At 34.9% G+C, this 23,004-nt stretch overlaps 2 protein-coding genes across 2 annotated transcripts in view; one reads left to right on the top strand and one right to left on the bottom strand.

Moving 5' to 3' along the window:
* LOC120856557 (mutS protein homolog 4) overlaps nt 1-23,004 on the top strand; it is a 58,284-nt gene that overhangs the window by 17,041 nt on the left and 18,239 nt on the right. The window contains exons 4-10 of the mRNA XM_040231927.1: nt 2,352-2,426; nt 5,081-5,145; nt 6,214-6,383; nt 14,029-14,165; nt 15,154-15,257; nt 16,486-16,610; nt 19,071-19,271. Of these exons, the coding sequence (XP_040087861.1) occupies nt 2,352-2,426; nt 5,081-5,145; nt 6,214-6,383; nt 14,029-14,165; nt 15,154-15,257; nt 16,486-16,610; nt 19,071-19,271 (877 nt within the window). The remainder of the gene's footprint in view (nt 1-2,351; nt 2,427-5,080; nt 5,146-6,213; nt 6,384-14,028; nt 14,166-15,153; nt 15,258-16,485; nt 16,611-19,070; nt 19,272-23,004) is intronic.
* On the bottom strand, nt 21,137-21,680 carry LOC120856982 (ubiquitin-40S ribosomal protein S27a-like). The gene has a single exon (XM_040232545.1). The coding sequence runs from the start codon at nt 21,638-21,640 to the stop codon at nt 21,173-21,175; it is 468 nt and encodes a 155-aa protein (XP_040088479.1). The 5' UTR covers nt 21,641-21,680; the 3' UTR covers nt 21,137-21,172.

The raw sequence follows: 23,004 nt of genomic DNA, 5'->3' as shown, positions 1-23,004 counted from the left end.
AACATTATGTTTGTAAGATTTAATCATGTTGTCACATGTAGCTATAGCTCATTTAGTTTGATTGCTATATAATATTCCACTGTATGAATATACCATTATTTATTTCACTGTTGTTGAACTTTTGAGTTGTTGGCAGGTTATGGCAATTAGAGATAATATTGCTTAACAATTTTATATCTGTTTCTTAATAGAATTTTGGACATATTTTTATTGGGTACATAGGAATGGAATTTCTGAGTCATTAAGTATACCTTCAACTTTAGGAGATAATGACAAAATATTTGCCAAAGTGTTTTTCAAAATGGTTGTATCTACTAATTTACACTTCCATCAGGAGTATATGAGAAGTCTTATTGCTGTTTTCCCAAACCTGATCTTGTCAGTTTAAAGTTTCACCTATAGTGGTTGGTAGATAGTAGTACTTCATTGTGGTTCTAATTGGCATGTTCTGTTAATGAGGTTGAATGTGCTTTCATATATATATTTACCTTTTGAATATCTGCTTTTGTGAAAGTCTTGCCCATTTTTCTATTGAGTTATCATTGTTTTTGATTTGTAGAGCTTCTCTTTATATAAACCCCTTGTTCATTCTGTGTGTTACAAATATTTCCCATTTTGTAATTGGCTTTTTTTACTCATTATTGTGGAGTAGACCTTGTTGGTGTGCCACCTACATCCTCTTGGTATTCACTTTAGTGTAAGGTATGCTTCTTTTTGCAAGCAGCCAAAACTTTCTACCTGAGGACTTTTCTCTGGTCCCAGGGAGACTAGTGAGTAATCAGTTGTTGCCTCAGTGCCCCAGTGATAGGTCTTGACCAGTACCGAATAGGAGTTGATGAATAAATACCCTATTTTCCTTACCTCTGGAAGTAGTTTCTTAAAAATAAAAATGTTTATTTTCTTATTTGGTTGCACCAGTCTTAGTTATGGTCCTCAGGATCTTCAGTTTTTGTCACAGCATGCAGAATCTTTAGATGCTGTCAGTGCAGACACATTTGAGAAAGTGGTGGCTTTCAATAATTATTTCTGTTCTTGTGTTCACTTTTTTCCTTTGAAAAACTCCAAAGGGTTGTCTTTTAATGCAGGGTGCTAGGTCTTCATGTGACGAAGCAGTTTTGAAGGTTTCATGGCTTCATTGAATAGCCTGCTGCCACATATTATACAAAGCAGACTTGGAGAATGTGAATCACCTGTTGCAGTGAACCCGTAATTTAAGAAGGACTCTTGGTATTTTAAGTGCAGCTTTTTTTTGTTGGCAGTCTTATTAGAGTCTTCTGCTATCTCATCATTGGGTCTTTCCCGTTTTTCAAAGAAGCTCTCCAGCAGGGTTTGCTTTTTCACTCATCTTGGCTAGGGTTAGCTTGTGGGCTTACCAAAACTGTGATCAAGACAAGTGCACAGTGTGGGAAAGAGTTGTCGATGGAGGTGGTAAATAAAATAATGTGTGCCCATGCTCAGACTGAAATAAGTGTTGGATTCTGACTTAGAGCCTGCTACCAGATACAGCTGTGCAATTGAAGTACATCAACTCCTTTTCCTCTCTAAAGCCTGACACCAGATGCAGCTTGTCGCTTGCTACTCAATGATAAGGTTTTGATGAGTCTGCAAGCAATTGATTTACTATGGTGGTTTCCCTGGTGGCACAGATGGTAAAGAATCTGCCTGCAATGCGGGAGACCTGGGCTCGATCCCTGGGTTGGGAAAATCCCCTGGAGAAGGGATAGGCTTCCCACTCCAGTATTCTTGCCTAGAGAATGCCATGGACAGAGGAGCCTGGTGGGCTACAATCCTTGGGGCCTCAAAGAGTCGGACATGACTGAGAGACTTAAGCACAGCACATCATGCTTGCTTCATGTCATATATATATCTTCTGTGCAGTCAAACCTATCTGCCAATGATAATCTATATTTGTTGCCATTCCCCACTGCTAACATCACCACGTCAGTTCTTCCTCAGATCATCAGGCATTGAGATTCTTATATAGAGTGCCTTATATTCATAGTTCACAGTGGGTAGGGTTCACACTCCTATGAGAATCTTAATGCCACTGCTCCTCTGACAGAATTTAAAGCTCAGAAAGTAATGCAAGTAGTGGAGAGTGTCTGTAAATACAGATGAAACTGCTTGCTTACCTACCAGTCACTTCCTGATGTGTGGCCTGGTTCCTAATAGGCCATGGACCATTAGTAGTATGGGGCCTTGGAATTGATGACTCCGGACCTAGGTGGTTTTCCTAGGTGGTTTTCATAAATAAAAATGTTTGGAAAATATAGGTGTAGAATGTTCAAAAGGAAAATTCATTCACATATTAAGTATTTATGGTGTCCACATTTGGATTTTTGTCTGAATAGGTTAATGCAGCTGAATCAAAGATAACAAATTTAATATACCTAAAACATACCTTGGAACTTGTGGATCCTTTAAAGGTAATTTATATGTGTGTGTCTTATACAAAACATGTCTAGCATCAGTTTTTTAAAAGTTTTTGTTTTGAAAAAATTTCACATTTAGAATGTTTTAAGAATAGAATAATGAATTTCCATCTTTTCTCTTTTTCCACACACAGCATACACACATATTATTATCTTTATTATTACTCTTAATGAACAATTTGAGAATGAATTGCATTCTAAAGTGCATACGTCCTATGAACCAAGATGTTCTCTAGCATCACTACAATATAATTTAAAAATTCAGGATATCTAACACTGATAAAATACTATTTCAGTTGACTATTGCACAACATGAGGGTCAGGGCACCAACCCTCCCTACAGTTGAAATTCCACCTATAACTTATTGTTGCTCTTTGTATACTCAGTTCCTCAGTGTACACAGTTCCTCCATATCTGCAGTTCTACATCTATAAATTCAGTCAACTGCAGATCATGTGGTACTGTAGTATTTACTATTGAAAAAAATCCATCCATGAGTGGACCTGCACAGACAGTTCAAACCCGTATTGTTCAAGGACTAACTGTAAACTATGCATAGCCTATACTGTATTCACATTTTTCCAATTGTTCTAATATTGTTCTTTATGGTAATTTTTTTTCCCCCTAATAGAGGATCCAGTCCAGGACCAGGCATTGTATTTAATGTCATGGTTCTTTATACTTCTGAAAAGTTTTTCAGCCTTTTTTTGTCTTTCATGATACTGACATCTTGAAGAGTAAGGGCCAGTTGTTTAACAGGATATTCCTGTTTGTGTGATTGTTTCTTCATGATTAAATTTGGCTTATACATGTTTGACAGTAGTACTCTGTGAGCAATGTTGTATCTTTCTCAGTATCAAGAGGCACATGTCACTTTTTCCTTCTTGGTGATAATAACTTTGATCAATTACTCCACTATAAAGTTATAAGTAATCTGTGGAGAGATACCTTGAGACTGGGTAAATTTACTGGTCCTTGTCAAACTTTCACCCCTTGATTTTGGTATTTATTAATGACTCTTACCTGACATAACTGTGATGGTTACAAAATGGTGATTTTTCTCATCTATTTTTAAATTCTATATGGTGTAAAACATTTGAAAAACTTTGAATTAAAAGACAAAGAAGAATCACTTTTTAAAAATAAAAAATAATGAAAAGTGTAGAAAAAATTTTGTTATAAACTTTATTCTACTACAGACACATACAACAATTTGGCAAAATATTTCAAAAGTGTTGTCATCTTTCTTAGAATGAAAGAAGTATAATAATAAATCATACCCCCAAACTGATAGCTGATGAAACATAAAATTTCAAACTTTGGTATGTCTAAGGCAAAGTCAAAATGACAAAGTTAGGGAAATGTTATCACAAATGACAGAAAATCTTTCTATTATAAAACTTCTGTAACTTTATGAGAAAATACTGGTGTGCCAATGGAAATGTGGAAAATGCCAAAAAATGGAACCAAGTAGTTAATAAGTAGTATCAAAAAAGGTTCAACCTTACTAGTCAAAGAAATGCAAATTAATAAAGTTTTTTTTTCTCAATGGATTCAACTTACTACTAATGTGAGAACAATGAGACAGGCAATTTCATAGATAGCTGGTAGGAGTAAAAATTATGCATACCTTATAGGAATGCTTTATGACATATATCATATGTTTTGATGCTGTTCAAAACATCAGACATCAAAACATTCTAGAAATCTATTCAAAAAAACTGTTAAGAAATGTTGACCAATATTTATGTCCAGTGATGGTCATTGCAGCATTGTTTATATTACTGTACATGGTATAGAACTGTAATAATTAGGGGAAATGACTATTTGCTTTCCACAGGTGGAATATTATGACTTATTAAAAATTTTTACCATGAAGGGTTTCTAATGCTTATGATGTAGTATTAAGTGGTGGAGAAAAGGATCATATAATGATATAAATTTTTGATATGAAAAAGTGACAGCATATATACCATAATACTTGTCTTTGGAGGTATGGTAGAATAATAAATGTGTTTCTTTATGCTTTTATGAATTACTTGTTTTTGCTGCTATGTAAATATTATTTTTCTATTAAAACCCAAAAAAGTTACTTTTGCCATTGTCTCATAGAAAACTAAAATAAGGTAAAAATCAGATTGTCTATATTTTCTACTGTTTTCTGTTTATTCAAATAGTGACCACACATAGTTTCCAGTAAGCAAAATAAGAATCCCTACTTTTGTCATGTAAGAGTGGAGAACTTGCTCTATTTACCAACATGCAAAACACTTTTTTAGTTTAATGTACATTTAACCCACATTTTGGAATTATACATAGAATACTCAGAATATATAATGATAACTGTTTAAGTTACTATTGACAATAAGTAGTTTAAAGTTAATGATTAGTTAGGAGACAAGAAAAATAAGTCATAATAGTAAACCAGTGGATGGTACTGTTTAGCCATGTGCTCTTTATCTGAAAATGGGCCAGATACAATCTGTTTTCACCTGCATACATAAAATATCTTTTATGAGTATATAAATAAGAAAATGAAGCAAGAAAGTACTTGGTAAAATGTAAAGTACTAAACAAGTCTAAATGTTTTGTTTCAATAATGTTGTAATTTATTTTCCTTAACTATGTTTATCTTATTCTTTAATAGATTACTCTGAAGAACTGTAACACACCTTTATTAAGAGCTTATTATGGTTCCTTGGAAGATAAGAGGTCTTTGTCATTCAACTGTTAATAAAATAGCAGATTATTCCTTTCTTCCTAATCTTTACTGATTTTAAGAACTCTATTTGTATTCTGTAGGACAATTACTTAAGTGTTGGTTAACAAAAACTTTATTTATTAAAAATTTATTTATATATTACATTTTATAAATAACGATAGGGTAACAGCATAATTTTTGTTAGTGGACAATTAGAATAGCATTAAAAATTGGAATCATGCAAAATTTTGATGTTTCTTTTTTAAGCTATTCTCCATGGAAAAACTTGCAAATCTAAAAATATATTAGTCTCTTATGTTAAATCATAAAGACCTAATGTAACAAAAATAGTCTATATGAATACTGAGTAATATCTAATTACAGTTTAATTTTAGTATTGCATTTAGCAGTGGCACCTTGTTCCTTGACCAAAAAGACTCATGATACTTAAAACCTGTTATTTTATTGATTCAGGAATCTCACCTTGTGTGAGGTCACAAAATGAGGTTAATAATATAACTGAATTATTACAGATAGATATAGAACAGAATAAAATAAAAGGTTAGGAAAATAGGTATTACCAGACTTATAGTTTGCATGATCACTATAGTAAGTTGTTATACTGTCTCACAATATGTTTGGTCTCTCTTGCCCCAGCTGAGAGCAAGGACCCTATGTTAATTCTTCTTTGACTCCCTGCACCTAACACAATGCTCATGGTATAAGTAAATGTTAAATGAGCCAACGAGCATGAAACCAGAATTTTATAATAGTGATTCAGGGATATATTTTTATATTCACACACACAATTAGTATGTATAGTTTGGGAGATCTAGCCATTGTAGGATTATCCTTGGTGATGTCATTTTTTTTAGGGAAGTACTTAGGACTGACAAAATAGTTTAAAATTGGTGTAGTCAGAGTGCTAACTTATATAGTTTCATATCTATATTATTTAACTATTTATTTGCATAATAATTTTCAACAATAATTTTAAGAATATATGGTATTTGCTGTCATTAACATATTCAAATTGCAAATTAAAATAACTGACTTATTACCTATAATTTCATTTTCAGGTTTGGAATCATACTTGACAAGATTAAAACAGTAATTAATGATGATGCAAGATACATGAAGGGATGCCTGAACATGAGGACTCAGAAGTGCTATGCAGTGAGGTCTAACATAAATGAATTTCTTGACATAGCCAGAAGAACATATACAGAGATTGTAGATGACATAGCAGGTAGTTTAAGTACTTGAGCATATGTTTTCTGATGTTTAGAAATAAAGCTAACTGTTTTAGGACATGCTTTTTTTTTTTTTGCTGATGATATTAACCAGGCATAGTTTAATTTTATTTTTTGTTACCATAACAACAGATAAGATTAAAATGTATTATCGTCTAAGGAGCCTTTAAAAAAAAAATAAAGATCTCAAAGTGTTAAAATGTATCACTTCTTTTCTCCAAAGTTAAATATATAGAGTTTCTTCAAATTTAAATATAGGGTTACATGAACGCTTGGAGAGTAGTTTTTACCTTAGTACAATGTTGCATATAAATTACGTGAAAAATATTGTCTATCAGTGCTAATGAGTTTCAGTGGAGGAAGAGATATTTTTGTCTGGGACAGGCAGTATTTGCAAGCCAGTACAGTAATTCATTTAATGAGTTTATTAATCTCCTAGTAAATATAGTAAAAAATCCTAGTAAAATCTCTTAGTAAAAAAATCTCCTAGGTACTGGGAATATATAGTGAACAGAACAAATTCCCTGTCCTCATAAAGCTATAATAATAGTAGAGACAGGTAATAAACACAAAAACATATTTATGTATATATATGTGTGTGTCCATATTGCTATATAAAGTATATTAATTATATATAGTGCATAATTTCACATAGATGTAAGGTAAATGAAGAAAAAATAGATTAGAGGGATCAGAGAACGACTGGGTGTGGAGGCATACGAGATGGGAATGTTTTTAGTACATAAAATAGCCTAAAAAGGAATTCTTTTTTTGTACTTTAGTACGAACTAAAGCACAATGGCCTGAAGAAACCTTAGAGGATGAGTGAGGAAATTTGTTAGGATGGAATAAGGCATTTCCTTACAGAACTAGTAAGAGATAATATGGTCAGAAATGTAGACTGGGGATCAGAATTTAGTTTTTGAAGGTCAGTTTGGAGGGTTTTCCCAAGGAGAATGTAGAGGCAGTGAGATATTTTTGCTCTGTGGAGTGAAATTGATCAGGAAAATCTGTTGAATGAATCTGAATGGAGCAATGGAAAGAGGAACTATTTTAAGCTACTACAAGTTAACACAGCAGCTGTATATGAGAAAAGAGAAATATGAAGGTTAAAGGAAGAACTGATGAGTTAATCATTGAGTAGATATGGCCATGGTAAAGTAAAGAGAGATGTAGCCACTGGTGCTAATTGAAATGATTAGCCTGAGAATGGTGATACTACTGAGAAAAACAGGAAAATTCTTGAATGAACCATTTTGAGGAATAAAGCTGTTAGTTTTTTCAAGTAATATTCAAATAGTTAATGGTCATCATGTTAAAAATATAAATTTGGAAATTTAGAACTCTGTAGTGAGTGTGCAATTGATAGGAAGATTTGGACGTTTTAGGAATTTTATGCGATGAAACACCTATTTCCTTTTTGGAATATTTTGCCTTGTAAAGTATGCTTTTTAGAGGGGATTTCTTATTGTGAATTAATTATTGCAATAATTTATATAACTTTTTTCCTTTTATTTTCCTTCTAGCTTTATTGAGATAATTTATATACAGCACTGTATAAGTTTACAGTATACATAATAATAATTTGATTTATATACCTCATGAAATGATTATCACAATAAGTTTAATGAACATCTATCCTAATATGGATATAAAATTAAATAATAAAATAATATTTTTTCCTGTGATAAGAACTCTTAGAAATTACTCTGCTAACAACTTTCATATATAACGTGTGTGCATGGCTTTGTGCGTCCATGTGCTCAGTTGCTTAGTGGTGTCCTCTTAGTGAACTATAGCCAGCTATGTACAACAGTGTTAATTATGCTTATCATGTTGTTCATTGCATCTTTAGTACTTACTTATAACTAGAATTTGTGCTTTTTGACTGCCTTTGTCTAATTCCCTCTCCCCTTACCCCTGCCTCTGGTAACCTCAAATCTGATCTCTTTTTTTCTGATTTTGTTTGTTTGGTGTTTTTTTTTAAGAATAATTGACTTACAACATTATGTTAGTTCCTATTACACAAAATAGTGATTCAGTATTTCTATACATTTCAAAATGATCACCATGTCTAGTGATGATCTGTCAAAATATTACATAGTTATTGACTGTATTACCCACAGTGTACACATTTCATATTTGTGTTGCACCTGGAAATTTATACCTTTTAATTTCCCTCATTATTTCTTTCCCCTCCTTCCCTCTGACAACTACCTGATTGTTCTCTGTAGCTATGACTATGTTTCTGTTCAGTTATGTTTATTCATTTGTTTTGTTTTCTAGATTCCACATATAAGTGAAATCATACAGTATTTGTCTTTCTTTGTGTGACTTATTTCACTTAGCTTAATACCCTCTAGGTCTATCCATGTTATCACAAATGACAAGATTTCATTTTTTTATGGCTGATGTTAGCCAGATGATAGCATAATACACACACACACACGCACGCACACACACACACACGGGCTTCCCTGGGTGGTTCAGTGGTAAAGAACCTGCCTGCCAATGCAGGAGATGAGGGTTTGATCCCTGGGAGGATCCCCTGGAGAAGGAAATGGCAACCTATTCCAGTACTGATTCCCTGTGAAATCCCTTGGACAGAGGAGGCTGGTGTGCTATAGTCTGTGGGGTCACAAAAAAGTTGGACATGACTTATCTACTGAACAGCAACAAATACACATACCCACACACCACTTCTTTATTCATCTATTGATGGGCAGTAAGGTTGCTTTCATATTTTGCCTATTGTAAACAATGCTGCAACAAACAAAGGGGTGTGTATTTTTATTTAATACCTAGGAGTGGAATTGCTGGATCATATGGTTAGTTCTATCTTTGATTTTTAAAAATACTTATTTTTATTGAAGTATAGTTGATTTACCTATTTTTAAGTTTTTGAGAACTCTCCACACTTTTCTGTAGCAGCTGCACCGATTTACATTCCCACCAACAGTGTACCAGGGTTTTGTTTTCTCCACATCTTCACCAACACTTGTTCTTTGTTGTCTTTTTTGGTAATAGTCATTCTATAGGTGTGAGGTGATATCTCATTGTGATTTTGATTTGCATTTTGGTGATGATTACTGATGTTGAGCATCTTTTCATGTGACTGTTGACCATCTGTATGTCTTCTCTGGAAAAATGTCTATTGAGATCTTCAGCCTGATTTTAAATGAGTTTTTCTTTTTTTTAATATTAAGTTATATGAGTTCATTGTATATTTTGGATATTAACCCCTTATAAGATATATCATTGCAAATGTCTTCTCCCATTCAGTAGGCAGCCTTTTTGTTTTGTTAATGATTTTCTTCACTGTACAAAAGTTGTTAGTTTGGTATAGTCCCATTTGTTTATTTGTGCTTTTATTTCCCTTGCATGAACAGACACATCCAAAAACGTATTACTAAGACTGATGTCAGAGCTTACTGCCTGTTTTCTTCTAGACATTTTATAGTTTCCAGTTTTATATTTAAGTCTTTAATCCACTTTGAATTTATTTTTGTGCATGGTGTGAGAATAGTCCAGTTTGATTCTTGTAGCTGTCTAGTTTTCCCACAACCATTTATTGAAGATGCTGTTTTTTCACTATTGTATATTTTTGCCTCCTTTGTCATAGGTTAATTGCCCGTATTAGTGTGCATTCACTTCTGGGTTCTCTGTTCTTTTGATCTATGTGTCTGTTTTTGTGTCGGTACCATACTGTTTTGATTACTGGAGCTTTGCAGTATAGTTTGAAATCAAGAAACATGATACTTCCAGCTTTGTTTTTCTTTTTCTAGATTGTTTTGGCTATTCAATGTCTTTTGTGTTTCCATACTAATTTTAGACTTATTCTGTGAAAAAGGCTAGTGATATTTTGATATGGATTGCAGTGAATCTAAACCTTTTTTTCAGTACTATAGTCATTTTAGCAATATTAATTCTTCCAATCAGTGAACATGATATATCTTTCTATCCATATTATCTTCAGTTTCTTTCATCAGTGTCTTATAGCTTTCTAAGTACAAATTAACAGATTTATGTATATTAATTTTGTATCCTGCAACTTTATTGAATTCATTGGTGAGTTATAATTTAACTCACCAATGTTTCTTTGATAGAGTCTTTAGGGTTCTATGTATAATATCACACAAGTGAAACAAATATTAAGTAAACTCCAATATTCCTAACATAGAGGTTATACTGGGGGGAAACCACTAGACCATTCAGGTATGACCTAAATCAAATCCCTTATGATTATACAGTGGAAGTGAGAAATAGATTTAAGGGATTAGATCTGATAGATAGAGTGCCTGATGAACTATGGACGGAGGTTTGTGACATTGTACAGGAGACAGGGATCAAGACCATCCCCAGGGAAAAGAAATGCAAAAAAGCAAAATGGCTGTCTGGGGAGGCCTTACAAATAGCTGTGAAAAGAAGAGAGGTGAAAAGCAAAGGAGAAAAGGAAAGATATGAGCATCTGAATGCAGAGTTCCAAAGAATAGCAAGAAGAGATTAGAAAGCCTTCTTCAGCGATCAATGCAAAGAAATAGAGGAAAATAACAGAATGGGAACGACTAGAGATCTCTTCAAGAAAATTAGAGATACCAAGGGAACATTTCATGCAAAGATAGGCTTGACAAAGGACAGAAATGATATGGACCTAACAGAAGCAGAAGATATTAAGAAGAGGTGGCAAGAATATATAGAACTGTACAAAAAAGATCTTCACGACAGATAATCACAATGATCACTCATCTAGAGCCAGACATCCTGGAATGTGAAGTCAAGTGGGCCTTAGAAAGCATCACTACAAACAAAGCTAGTGGAGGTGGTGGAATTCCAGTGGAGCTATTTCAAATCCTGAAAGATGATGTTGTGAAAGTGCTGCACTCAATATGCCAGCAAATTGGGAAAACTCAGCAGTGGCCACGGGACTGGAAAAGGTCAGTTTTCATTCCAATCCCAAAGAAAGGCAATGCCAAAGAATGCTCAGACTACTGCACAATTGCAGTCACTCACATGGCAACCCACTCCAGTACTCTTGCCTGGAAACTCCCATGGACGGAGGAGCCTGGTGGGCTGCAGTCCATGGGGTTGCTGAGGGTTGGGCATGACTGAGTGACTTCACTTTCACTTTTCACTTTCATGCATTGGAGAAGGAAATGGCAACCCACTCCAGTGTTCTTACCTAGAAAATCCCAGGGATGGGGGAGCCTGATGGGCTGCCTTCTCTGGGGTTGCACAGAGTCGACCACGACTGAAGCGACTTAGCAGCAGCAGCAGCACATGATAGTAAAGTAATGCTCAAAATTCTACAAGCCAGGCTTCAGCAATACATGAACCGTGCACTTCCAGATGTTCAGGCTGATTTTCGAAAAGGCAGAGGAACCAGAGATCAAATTGCCAGCATCTGCTGGATCATAGAAAAAGCACGAGAGTTCCAGAAAGGCATCTATTTCTGCTTTATTGACTATGCCAAAGCCTTTGACTCTGTGGATCACAATAAACCGGAAAATTCTGAAAGAGATGGGAATACCAGACCACCTGACCTGCCTCTTGAGAAACCTATATGCAGGTCAGGAAGCAACAGTTAGAACTGGACATGGAACAACAGACTGGTTCCAAATAGGAAAAGGAGTACATCAAGGCTGTATATTGTCACCCTGCTTATTTAACTTCTATGCAGAGTACATCATGAGAAATGCTGGACTGGAAGAAGAACAAGCTGGAATCAAGATTGCTGGGAGAAATATCAATAACCTCAGATATGCAGATGACACCACCCTTACGGCAGAAAGTGAAGAGGCACTAAAAAGCCTCTTGATGAAAGTGAAAGAGGAGAGTGAAAAAGTTGGTTTAAAGCTCAACATTCAGAAAACTAACATCATGGCATCTGGTTCCATCACTTCATGGGAAATAGATGGAGAAACAGTGGAAATAGTGTCAGACTTTCTGTTTGGGGGCTCCAAAATCAGTGCAGATGGTGATTGCAGCCATGAAGTTAAAAGATGCTTACTCCTTGGAAGGAAAGTTATGACCAACCTTGATAGCATATTCAAAAGCAGAGACATTACTTTGCCAACAGAGGTCCATCTAGTCAAGGCTATGGTTTTTCCAGTAGTCATGTATGGATGTGAGAGTTGGACTGTAAAGAAAGCTGAGCGCTGAAGAATTCATGCTTTTGAACTGTGGTGTTGGAGAAGACTCTTGAGAGCCCCTTGGACTGCAAGGAGATCCAACCAGTCCATTCTAAAGAAGATCAGCCCTGGGTGTTCTTTGGAAGGAATGATGCTAAAGCTGAAACTCCAATACTTTGGCCACCTCATGCAAAGAGTTGACTCATTGGAAAAGCCTCTGATGCTGGGGGGGATTGGGGGCAGGAGGTGAAGGGGACGACAGAGGATGAGATGTCTGGATGGCATCACCTACTTGATGGATGTGAGTGAGTGTGAGTGAACTCTGGGAGTTGGTGATGGACAGGGAGGCCTGGCGTGCTGCAATTCATGGGATCGAACACGACTGAGAGACTGAACTGAACTGAACTCTAGTTTTGGTTTTATTATTTTGGTTTTTGCAATTTCTTTTACTTTCAAAATATTTCTCTGAATGACCACCTTTATACTGTAGTGTTTTTTTCTTAAAAGTATACTTATCCACATATTTTAGATGTCAAAAATTGTTAGAGTTTAAAAGTGTAACAAAGGAAACCTCATACCCTGTTGGTGGGAATGTAAATTGGTGCAGCCATTATGAAAAACAGTATAGAGCTTCCTCGAAAAAACTGAAAATAGAACTACCATATGATCCAGCAATCATACTTCTGGATATATAGCCTGGAAAAACAAAAACTCTAATTTGGAAAGATATATGCACTCCAGTGTTCCTAACAGCATGTTCCTAACAGACATGGAACAAACACAAGTGCCCATCTAGCTTAAGAAAATGTGGTATATATACAATAGAATATAATTAAGCCATAAAAAAGAACAATATTGACAGTGGCAGCAACATGGATGGACCTAGAGAATATTAACCTTAGTGAAATAAGTCAGACAAAGGCAAATACTATGTATCACATTTATGTGACATCTAAAAACCAATACAAATTAATCTATATGCAAAATGGGAGCAGACTCACAAACAGAAAACAGATTCATAGTTACTAAAGAGGAGAGGGAAGGAGAGAGGGACAAATTAGGACTGTGGGATTAACAGATTCAAACTACTATACATAAAATAGATAAGTGGTAAGAATTTACTATATAACAGAGAAGTATATTCAGTCTGTAATAGCTTATAATGGAGTATAATCTGCAAAAAACCCTACTGAATCACTATGTTGTACATATGAAACTAATGCAGTATTTAAACCAACTGTGTGTGTGAGCGTGCGCATGCGTGCACACTCTCTGTTGCTCAGTTGTGTCTGACTGCATCCCCATGGACTGTAGCCTGCCAAGCTCCTCTGTCCATGAGATTTCCCAGGCAAGAATACTGGACTGGATTGTCATTTTCATATTTTAGTTAAAAGAAAAGAGTAATAAGAGCTTCCTACTTGTATATAAAGAAAAGTTGGTGACTTTTTTAAACATGAAGAGTGATTTACTCACAAAAAAAATTTTTTTTTTTTTTCTTGTTTCTGGCCACTAGGAATGATAACACAGCTTGCGGAAAAATACAGTCTTCCTTTAAGGACAAGTTTTAGCTCTGCTCGAGGATTTTTCATTCAGATGACTACAGATTGTACAGTCCTACCCAATGATCAACTTCCTTCTGAGTTTGTTAAGGTTCATTTTAGAATTCTAGTTAGGAAATTATTGTTTCTGATTTTACAGAATTGCACTTACATATTTTCAGGCACTTATTGAATATTAAATGATAGGTTTCTGAATGTTCTGTATATTACTTCTCTTACTTCTACCCACCCACCTAACAACTTTACTAATCTAAGAGTGATTGAGAAGAGCTTTTAAGAGAAATACCAAACACAGTGTTTCCCACAATTCTAGGAGCTTGATAAGGGTAGTAAAGGAAAATGAAGAAAGAAAATCCAAAAGGAATTTTTGATCAAAGAAGTTTGAAAAGTACTGTACCATTTCCTGTTTTAGGTTATTCTCAGTGCACATCTACCTATTAAAGCTTTAAAAGTCCTAAAATAAAGAAATTTGCTTAATTTTTAAATATCTAGTATTGCCAAATCTTTGGACCAGGGGAGTATTTTTTTATATATACATTATTTCCTCCCCAGGATACTGATTTAGGAAAGTCTAACCCACTTTAATCTTTCTCTACCTGCAGGGAGTACCTTATGACAAAAACAAACCTTTCAGGTCTTTAAAATGTATACTATATTATCCAGTAATAAGGGATGGGTGAAGTAAAAAAATGGGTCAAGAATTAGTAATGGGGTTAGAGACTGAGTGAAGTTTGGTTATGAGGCAAGGGCTAAGACAGGGGTCAGATGGAGTGAAGGTTCCTATCTACCATACATATTACTACTTGGTAATGAGGTGTAATATTTTTGTTAACATTTCTACATGGCTACTTTAAGAGCTGTAAAAATAGTCATGTCAGACAGACTAGGTTAAAATATTCTGCTTTAACTTGAGAAGTGATCTTTTCTCTTCTACAAACATTATTTGGGACTTTTTTGATGATACAATTATCTCAAGAATTAAAGTGATTAACCTAAGTACCTATAATTCTGTTGTTTAAAATCTGTATGTTTTACTTCATTAAAGTATGTATCTTGACGTTTTTTTAATCTCCTAGCAGATTTCTAAAGTGAAAAATTCTTATAGCTTTACATCAGCAGATTTAATTAAAATGAATGAAAGATGCCAAGAGTCTTTGAGAGAAATCTATCACATGACTTATATGTAAGAGCATTTGAAATGTTTGAATACTGATTTAAATTGATTTGATTTGAGATACTATGATACATTTCATTAACTGACTTTTTTTCTGGTTGCAGAAAATTGTAGTTATGAATGTTAACAAGGAAAGACCATTTCCTAGAAAAACAGTTAAAAATTTAAAGTCTGTCATTGTGATTGAGATCACTGAGCCTCACAGAACATTCAGGGCAAATCTAATTACAACTGCCCCTCCCCCAAAATAAATCCATTATACTGGGTTATAGAAAAAGCTTGATACCCAGCCAAATATCCACATTTCATCAGTACTTCAGTCATCCTTTTAATACAGTTTTAAGAAATGTCATAATGACATGAGCTGGAAATATCTCTAGTACCACTGATACTTCTGTAGTATGTACTCCATCATGATATAGAAGTTGGCACATCTGGGCTTATTTGGGACCTCATTCAGTTTATTCTTTTTCTTTACCATGTAAGCTCTCAAGTTCTCATGACTTAGTACATATATAAAAACATTATAATAATGCCAGTGTTTTATTGTTCATAAAACAGTAGCAGTGTATCTAGAAATAAGAACTAGGAAATTCAGAATTGCTGAGCTGAGATGATGAAGATAACTGTTGGACTTTCAGAACAATTTCAGAGCATAAATCAAAAAGATTATAAGATATAGTAAGATATAGCAGAACATATTTTCCCATGTAAGAGAAAAACTTTTATATTATGTCACAATATGATAACTACCACATAAATAAGCGTAAATAATTATGTAGTTAGGATTGTATATGAGAGAGAGAAAGAGGGAGAGAGGATGGGTGAGAGAGAAAATACATAATAGCTTTTGTGTTAAATTTAACATTGCAAAAGCAAAAATATTAATAGATGGGATCTACTGATTAAAGTATAGTGAGGGCTTCATTTGACCTAAAAATTTATTAAATTTATTAAAATTTATTCTATTACTATTTAAGAAAAGCAGTCATTAAAAAAACTTGGTCTTAACACACCAGAAGATGGATTCTCTGCTGCTAAATAACTGTGACCTTGATTATGAGCTTCAGTTTCCTCATCTCTCAAATAAGACAATAGAACAACAGACTTTATCTAGTGTACAACTCAACTGTCAATGTTATTTTGCCTCAGGCAATGAATTTTATATTGTTTTATAATTATGTTGTATGCCCCTTTTTTAAAAGCACTATTTCTCTTATCAAACATGTACTTTCAGGATTGTGTGCAAACTGCTTAGTGAGATTTATGAGCATATTCATTGCTTATATAAACTGTCTGACACTGTGTCAATGCTGGATATGCTGCTGTCATTTGCTCATGCCTGTACTCTTTCTGACTATGGTAAGTTAGTTTCTTTGGAATAAATAGGTTGCATACTGAAATTTGTATTCCATTCAAGCAATTTTATGTAGCAATTATGAATATTCTATATTTTCTTTCCTGATATATAGTCTCTTACCTATGGTCCTAGACTAAGACTCAAAATATAGAAAGTGAAATTACCCTTAAAATTTCTTTTAGAAGTCAAAAGATTATTTATTGAGAAATTGAGAAATTAGAAAACAATACTGCAAGAAACTTTAAAGTCTTTCCTAAAATAAGAAAGACTATAGAGCTGTCTCTTTGGTGAAAATAATGATGATCCAAATTCATAAATTTCAAGTCTGAAGAAGCAGTGTTATGCTAATACTAACAGACATGACAGAAATAAACTCCTAAAAGCAGATGTGAGCATCCCAAGATCAATTATATCACTTATTTTTGTGTCCCAAGTCTATACTACAGGTCTTGAATATAAATGTTAAGCAATTTTCTAATGTTAAATGAATACTTCAAGTTAGCCCCCATCGCTTGAAATTTCTCATCCAAACTATCAGTATGCAAATTTTCATAACTTGTATATAATAATTCGGTTGAGTAATTATGGGCTTAATAACATTAAATTTTTAGTTAAAATTAATAGTAGTATTTCCAATAACAGTATTTCTGTTAATTAATCTTTATGATGAAAAATGTATTTTACAAAGGTTTTTTCATTTTTGATATTTCTGTATGTCTTATGGAAGTACTAAATTTTTCAGCTGGTATTGTATAGGCCAAAACTTAATAGTTTTCTCAAATATTGAGATATTTGATGTTGTTCCATTTTGAGAAGGACTACCCTAAAACTCCAAACTTATAAGTAGTGAATTTTTGGTATTAAAAATGTTTTAAATATAGTAAATTTTTCTTATTTTACTAATCAACCTCACTATTATAATGAATACTTTCAAGTTTATCCATGTGTTTCCTTGAGAGACATGTAGCATTTTAATTTTTACTTGTCTCTCACCTTTTTTCTGCTCTCTTCATCTTCAGTTCAGTTCAGTTCAGTCGCTCAGTCATGTACGACTCTTTGTGACCCCATGAATCACAGCATTCCAGGCCTCCCTGTCCATCACCAACTCCCGGAGTTCACCCAAACTCATGTGCATCGAGTTGGTGATGCCATCCAGTCATCTCATCCTCTGTCATCCCCTTCTCCTCCTGTCCCCAATCCCTCCTAACATCAGAGTCTTTTCCAATGAGTCAACTCTTCACATGAGGTGGCCAAAGTATTGGAGTTTTAGCCTCAGCATCAGTCCTTCCACTCAACACCCAGGACTGGTCTCATTTAGAATGGACTGGTTGGATCTCCTTACAGTCCAAGGGAATCTCAAGAGTCTTCTCCAACACCACAGTTCAAAAGCATCAATTCTTCAGCACTCAGCTTTCTTCACAGTCCAACTCTCACATCCATACATGACCACTGGAAAAACCATAGCCTTGACTAGATGGACCTTTGTTGGCAAAGTAATATCTCTGCTTTTCAATATGCTGTCTAGGTTGGTCATAACTTTCCTTCCAAGGAGTAAGCGTCTTTTAATTTCATGGCTGCAATCACCATCTGCAGTGATTTTCGAGTCCCAAAAAATAAAGTCAGCCACTGTTTCCCCATCTATTTGCCATGAAGTGATGGGACCAGATGCCATGATCTTCGTTTTCTGAATGTTGAGCTTTAAGCCAACTTTTTCACTCTTCTCTTACACTTTCATCAAGAGGCTTTTTAGTTCCTCTTCACTTTCTGCCATAAGGGTGGTATCATCTGCAAATCTGAGGTTATTGATATTTCTCCTGGCAATCTTGATTCCAGCTTGTTCTTCTTCTCGCCTAGCGTTTCTCATGATGTACTCTGCATATAAGTTAATTAAGGAGGATGACTTAGAAAGCATCTATAGAAACCTGATCATTATTTCTTTCTATAAAATTAACAAAATCTTTTGTGTCTGTTTTTTCTATCCTCTAAGAATACTTTTTAGACAAAATTTCTATAAGTTTGGATGTAAAATTGTGTTTTTATTTGGTTTTGTTCTATTTTCAGACCTCATTTGAAAAGCTAAGTATGCCAAATTTTTGAAATAATGCTTAAGGCGAGGATTAAGTAAATGTGCAATTTTAGAGTCCTTGAAATTAATTGTTATTTTTAAATGGCTAGTTGATTCCTTTTAATTTATACAAATCGGAAAATGTTATGAACTATTTTGGAGCCCTGAACAATGACAGGACCAAAATCATATTTCTTCTGGAAAAGAATATAAGTTCTAATGTGATTAGACTATGCCAGTTATCATTTGGAAGGACTGAAGATAAAATAATAACTTAATGACATTGTTTCAGATTGACCCTAGTAAAGTCACTAAAGTATAAACAGTATGTACACACCACAAAATCTTTAAGTATAAATATATTAATCTTTCAAAACCATTTTATTTTTCTCTTTAGTTCGGCCAGAGTTTACTGATACTTTAGCAATCAAGCAGGGATGGCATCCCATTCTTGAAAGAATATCTGTGGAAAAACCTGTTGCTAACAATACCTATATTACAGAAGGGAGTAATTTTTTTATCATAACTGGACCAAATATGAGTGGGAAATCCACATATTTGAAACAGATTGCTCTTTGTCAGATTATGGCCCAAATTGGTAAGTTACATGTTTACTTTATGGTTATCAGTTCTGCTCCCTATTTAAAATATCTCATGCCCAGTATTTTAGATCATATATATGTATATATATATGGACCATAACTTTTACAATTTGGTATTTATTAAGCTCTATCCAGATTGGATTACATTGTACTGAAAATCTTGTGGGATATAATAGAAATAGAAGCTTCTTTATTATAGTTATTAATGTTGTATCAACTATTAGTAAATTGAATTGTATAATTATCTGAGATTCAAAAACTTTGTTGAAAGAGAAAGTGGTACAAGTAGCAGAAACTACTGCCTTTAATAACTCATATAAGATTTTTCCCAAAATTGTAACATTGGGCACAGAAACATTTCCCTTACTTAATTTAAGGTTTACCAATAACTTAGTTTTAACAACTGCTGTGTTACACTTATGTGTGCATACAGTTCAGTTCAGTCATTCAGTTGTGTCCAACTCTTTGTGACTGTGTAAATGACTGTCAGTGTCCCAACATTCTTATGGATTTCTTGGCATCGAGACACAACTCACCTTTTATCTCTAAAAATTGGGTTCATTGAGACCGATGTTAATTAGAGACCAGATGACTGGTCAGTCTGGGATAATTTTGGTTCACCTCACCCTCTGGAATTGGCAATGTCTGGAGACATTTTTAGTTGTCACAACTGAGGGGAGTATAAAATCCAGTTCAGTTGCTCAGTTGTGTCCAACTCTTTGTGACCCCATGTACTGCAGCACGCCAGGCTTGCCTGTCCATCACTAACTCCTGGAGCTTGCTCAAACTCATGTCCATCAGGTTAGTGATTCCATCCAACCATCTCATCCTCTGTCGTCCCCTTCTCCTCCTGTCCTCAGTCTTTCCCAGCATCAGGGTCTTCTCTAATGAGTCAGTTTTTTGCATCAGGTGGCCAAAGTATTGGACCTTCAGCTTTAGCATCAGTCCTTCCGATGAATACTCAGCACTGATTTCCTTTAGGATTGACTGGTTTGATCTCCTTGCAGTCCAAGGGACTCTCAAAAGTATTCTCCAACACCACAGTTCAAAAGCATCAATTCTTTGGTGTTCAATTTTCTTTATGGTCCAACTCTCACATCCATACATGACTACTGGAAAAACCATAGCTTTGACTATATGGACATTTGTCAGCAAAGTAATGTCTCTGCTTCAATATGTTTTCTAGGTTTGTCATAGCTTTTCTTCCGAAGAGCAAGTTTGTCTTTTCATTCATGGCGGTTGTCACCATCTGCAGTGATTTTAGAACCCCCCAAAATAGTATCTTACTGTTTCTATTGTTCCCCCATCTATTTGCCATGAATTAATGGGACCAGATGCCATAATCTTAGTTTTCTGAATGTTGAGTTTTAAGCCAGCTTTTTCCCTTTCCTTTTTCACCTTCATCATGAGGCTCTTTAGCTCCTCTTCACTTTCTGCCATAAGGGTGGTGTCATCTGCATATCTGAGGTTGTTGATATTTCTCCCAGCAATCTTAATTCCAGCTTGTACTTCAGCCTGGCATTTCACATGATGTACTCTGCATATAAGTTAAATAAGCAGGGTGACAACATACAGCCTTGACACACTCCTTTCCCGATTTGGAATCAGTCCGTTGTTCCATGTCCGGTTCTAACTGTTTCTTCTTGACCTGCATACAGCTTTCTCAGGAGGCAGGTAAGGTGGTCTGGTATTCCTGTCTCTTTAAGAATTTTCCATTTTGTTGTGATCTGTGCAGTTAAAGGCTTTAGCATAGTTAGTGAAACAGAAGTAGATGTTAATGGAATTCTCTTGCTTTTTCTATGATCCAATGGATGTTGACAATTTGATCTCTGGTTACTCTGCCTTTTCTATTTTTTTTTTGTTTTGTTAGATCATAAGTTTATTAACCAATATACAATTACTTGTCTTCTGGTTTGTTGAAACAATAGGTCAGACAACATTTGCCACAATAATGTCTGTCGAAGTGACTGGCCATAAAAACTCCAGCACCACATTCATCTGAGGGACACTCCCGACAAAGGCGACTGATTTTGCCATTCTCATCCACCTTATAGTATTTCAGAACAGCCAATTTAACCTTCTTTCTCTTATGCTTGTTCTTCTTGGGAGTGGTGTAAGACTTCTTCCTTTTCTTAGCGCCACCACAAAGTCTCAACACTAGATGAAGAGTGGACTCCTTTTGAATGTTGTAGTCAGACAAAGTACGTCCATCTTCCAGTTGCTTGCCAGCAAAGATCAGTCTTTGCTGGTCAGGAGGAATTCCTTCCTTATCCTGGATCTTAGCCTTTACATTTTCTGTTGTATCCGAGGGCTCCACCTCAAGAGTGATGGTCTTCCCCGTCAGGGTCTTCACGAAAATCTGCATCTTGGTGGCGGTTCCACCGCAGATGGCGGATCCGAAAGCCTCTGCCTTTTTAAAATCCAGCTTGAACATCTGAAAGTTCTCAGTTCACTATTGTTGAAGCCTGGCTTGGACAATTTTGAGATTCCTTTACTAGCGTGTGAGAAGAGTGCAGTTGTGTGATAGTTTGATCATTCAAGAAAGGCATTGCCTTTCTTAGGGACTGGAATGAAAACTGATCTTTTCCAATCCTGTGGCCACTCCTGAGTTTTCCAAATCTGTTGGCATATTGGGTGTAGGACTTTCACGGCCTCATCTTTTAGGATTTGAAATAGCTCAGCTGGAATTCTGTCACCTCCACTAGGTTTGTCTGTAGTGATGCTTCCTAAGGCCTGCTTGACTTCACATTCCAGGATGTCTGGCTCTAGGTGAGTTAGTGATCACACCATTGTGGTTATCTGGGTCATTAAGATCTTTTTTTGTATAATATCCAGGGTTGCTGCTAAATATTCTACAATTCACAGGGGAACCATCTTCCTTTACCCCCCTCCCCTGCCTCAGCCCACATACATGCTCAAGAAAGAATTATACAACCCTTGATGTGATTGAAAAACCTTGGTTTAATGTAATGGATTTTAAGGGAAATGCAGAATAGTAATATCGATCATAGTGCATATTTCCCTTACTACTGGGAAAGAAAATCAGAAGTGAGTGAATGAATGAATAAAGAGTATGTATTTTATTAAATTTAAAAAGCTATCTTAGATAACTTCTGTTCCCTTATAAGAATACTTATTCATATCTGAGACAATAATCTTACCTATGTTTGAATAGTTATGAGTTCCGGCCTTTAAAAAACAGGCTGTCTAATTTCTGTGTAGTTATAATTGTTAAAACATTCATTATACTGAATTAAAATTTGACTGTATAGAACTTCTACTCATTAGTCCTAATTCTTAACTTCTATGCATTTCAGAACAATCTATTATATCCTAAGAACAGGTTTTCAGGTACTTGAAGAAAATCACTATTACTCTACTTCTCTTGCCACCATCTTTGAATTCCTAAAAGTATGTAGTATCTTATAAAATCTGATTATAAAGGAAATAGTAGGACTCAAAAAGCATGGAAGTTGAGAATATAGGCTTTGGAGCTAGACCTAGTTTTTGTAGTTACTGGCTGTGTGATCTTAGGCAAATACTTAACCTCCTTAGTTTTTCTATCTGTAAATGAAAAATATAATAGTACCTATGTCTAAGAATTGTTGTAAAGATTAAACTACTCTATGTTCTACAAAGTGAAAAAAAAAAACCTAAGCCTCTGGACTCCTTGTAGCTCCTTAGGAATATCATGCTGTTTACACACACACACACACACACACACACACA

The sequence above is a fragment of the Oryx dammah genome, unplaced genomic scaffold (genome assembly GCF_014754425.2).
Source record: "Oryx dammah isolate SB20612 unplaced genomic scaffold, SCBI_Odam_1.1 HiC_scaffold_28, whole genome shotgun sequence".
NCBI lineage: Eukaryota > Metazoa > Chordata > Mammalia > Artiodactyla > Bovidae > Oryx > Oryx dammah.
Note: the sequence above shows the minus strand (reverse complement) of the source record. Positions and strands in the feature narration are given on the sequence as shown.

Coding starts and splice junctions, on each gene's coding strand:
- LOC120856982 (XM_040232545.1), bottom strand. CDS start 21,640: ATGCAGATTTTCGTGAAGACCCTGACGGGGAAGACCATCACTCTTGAG.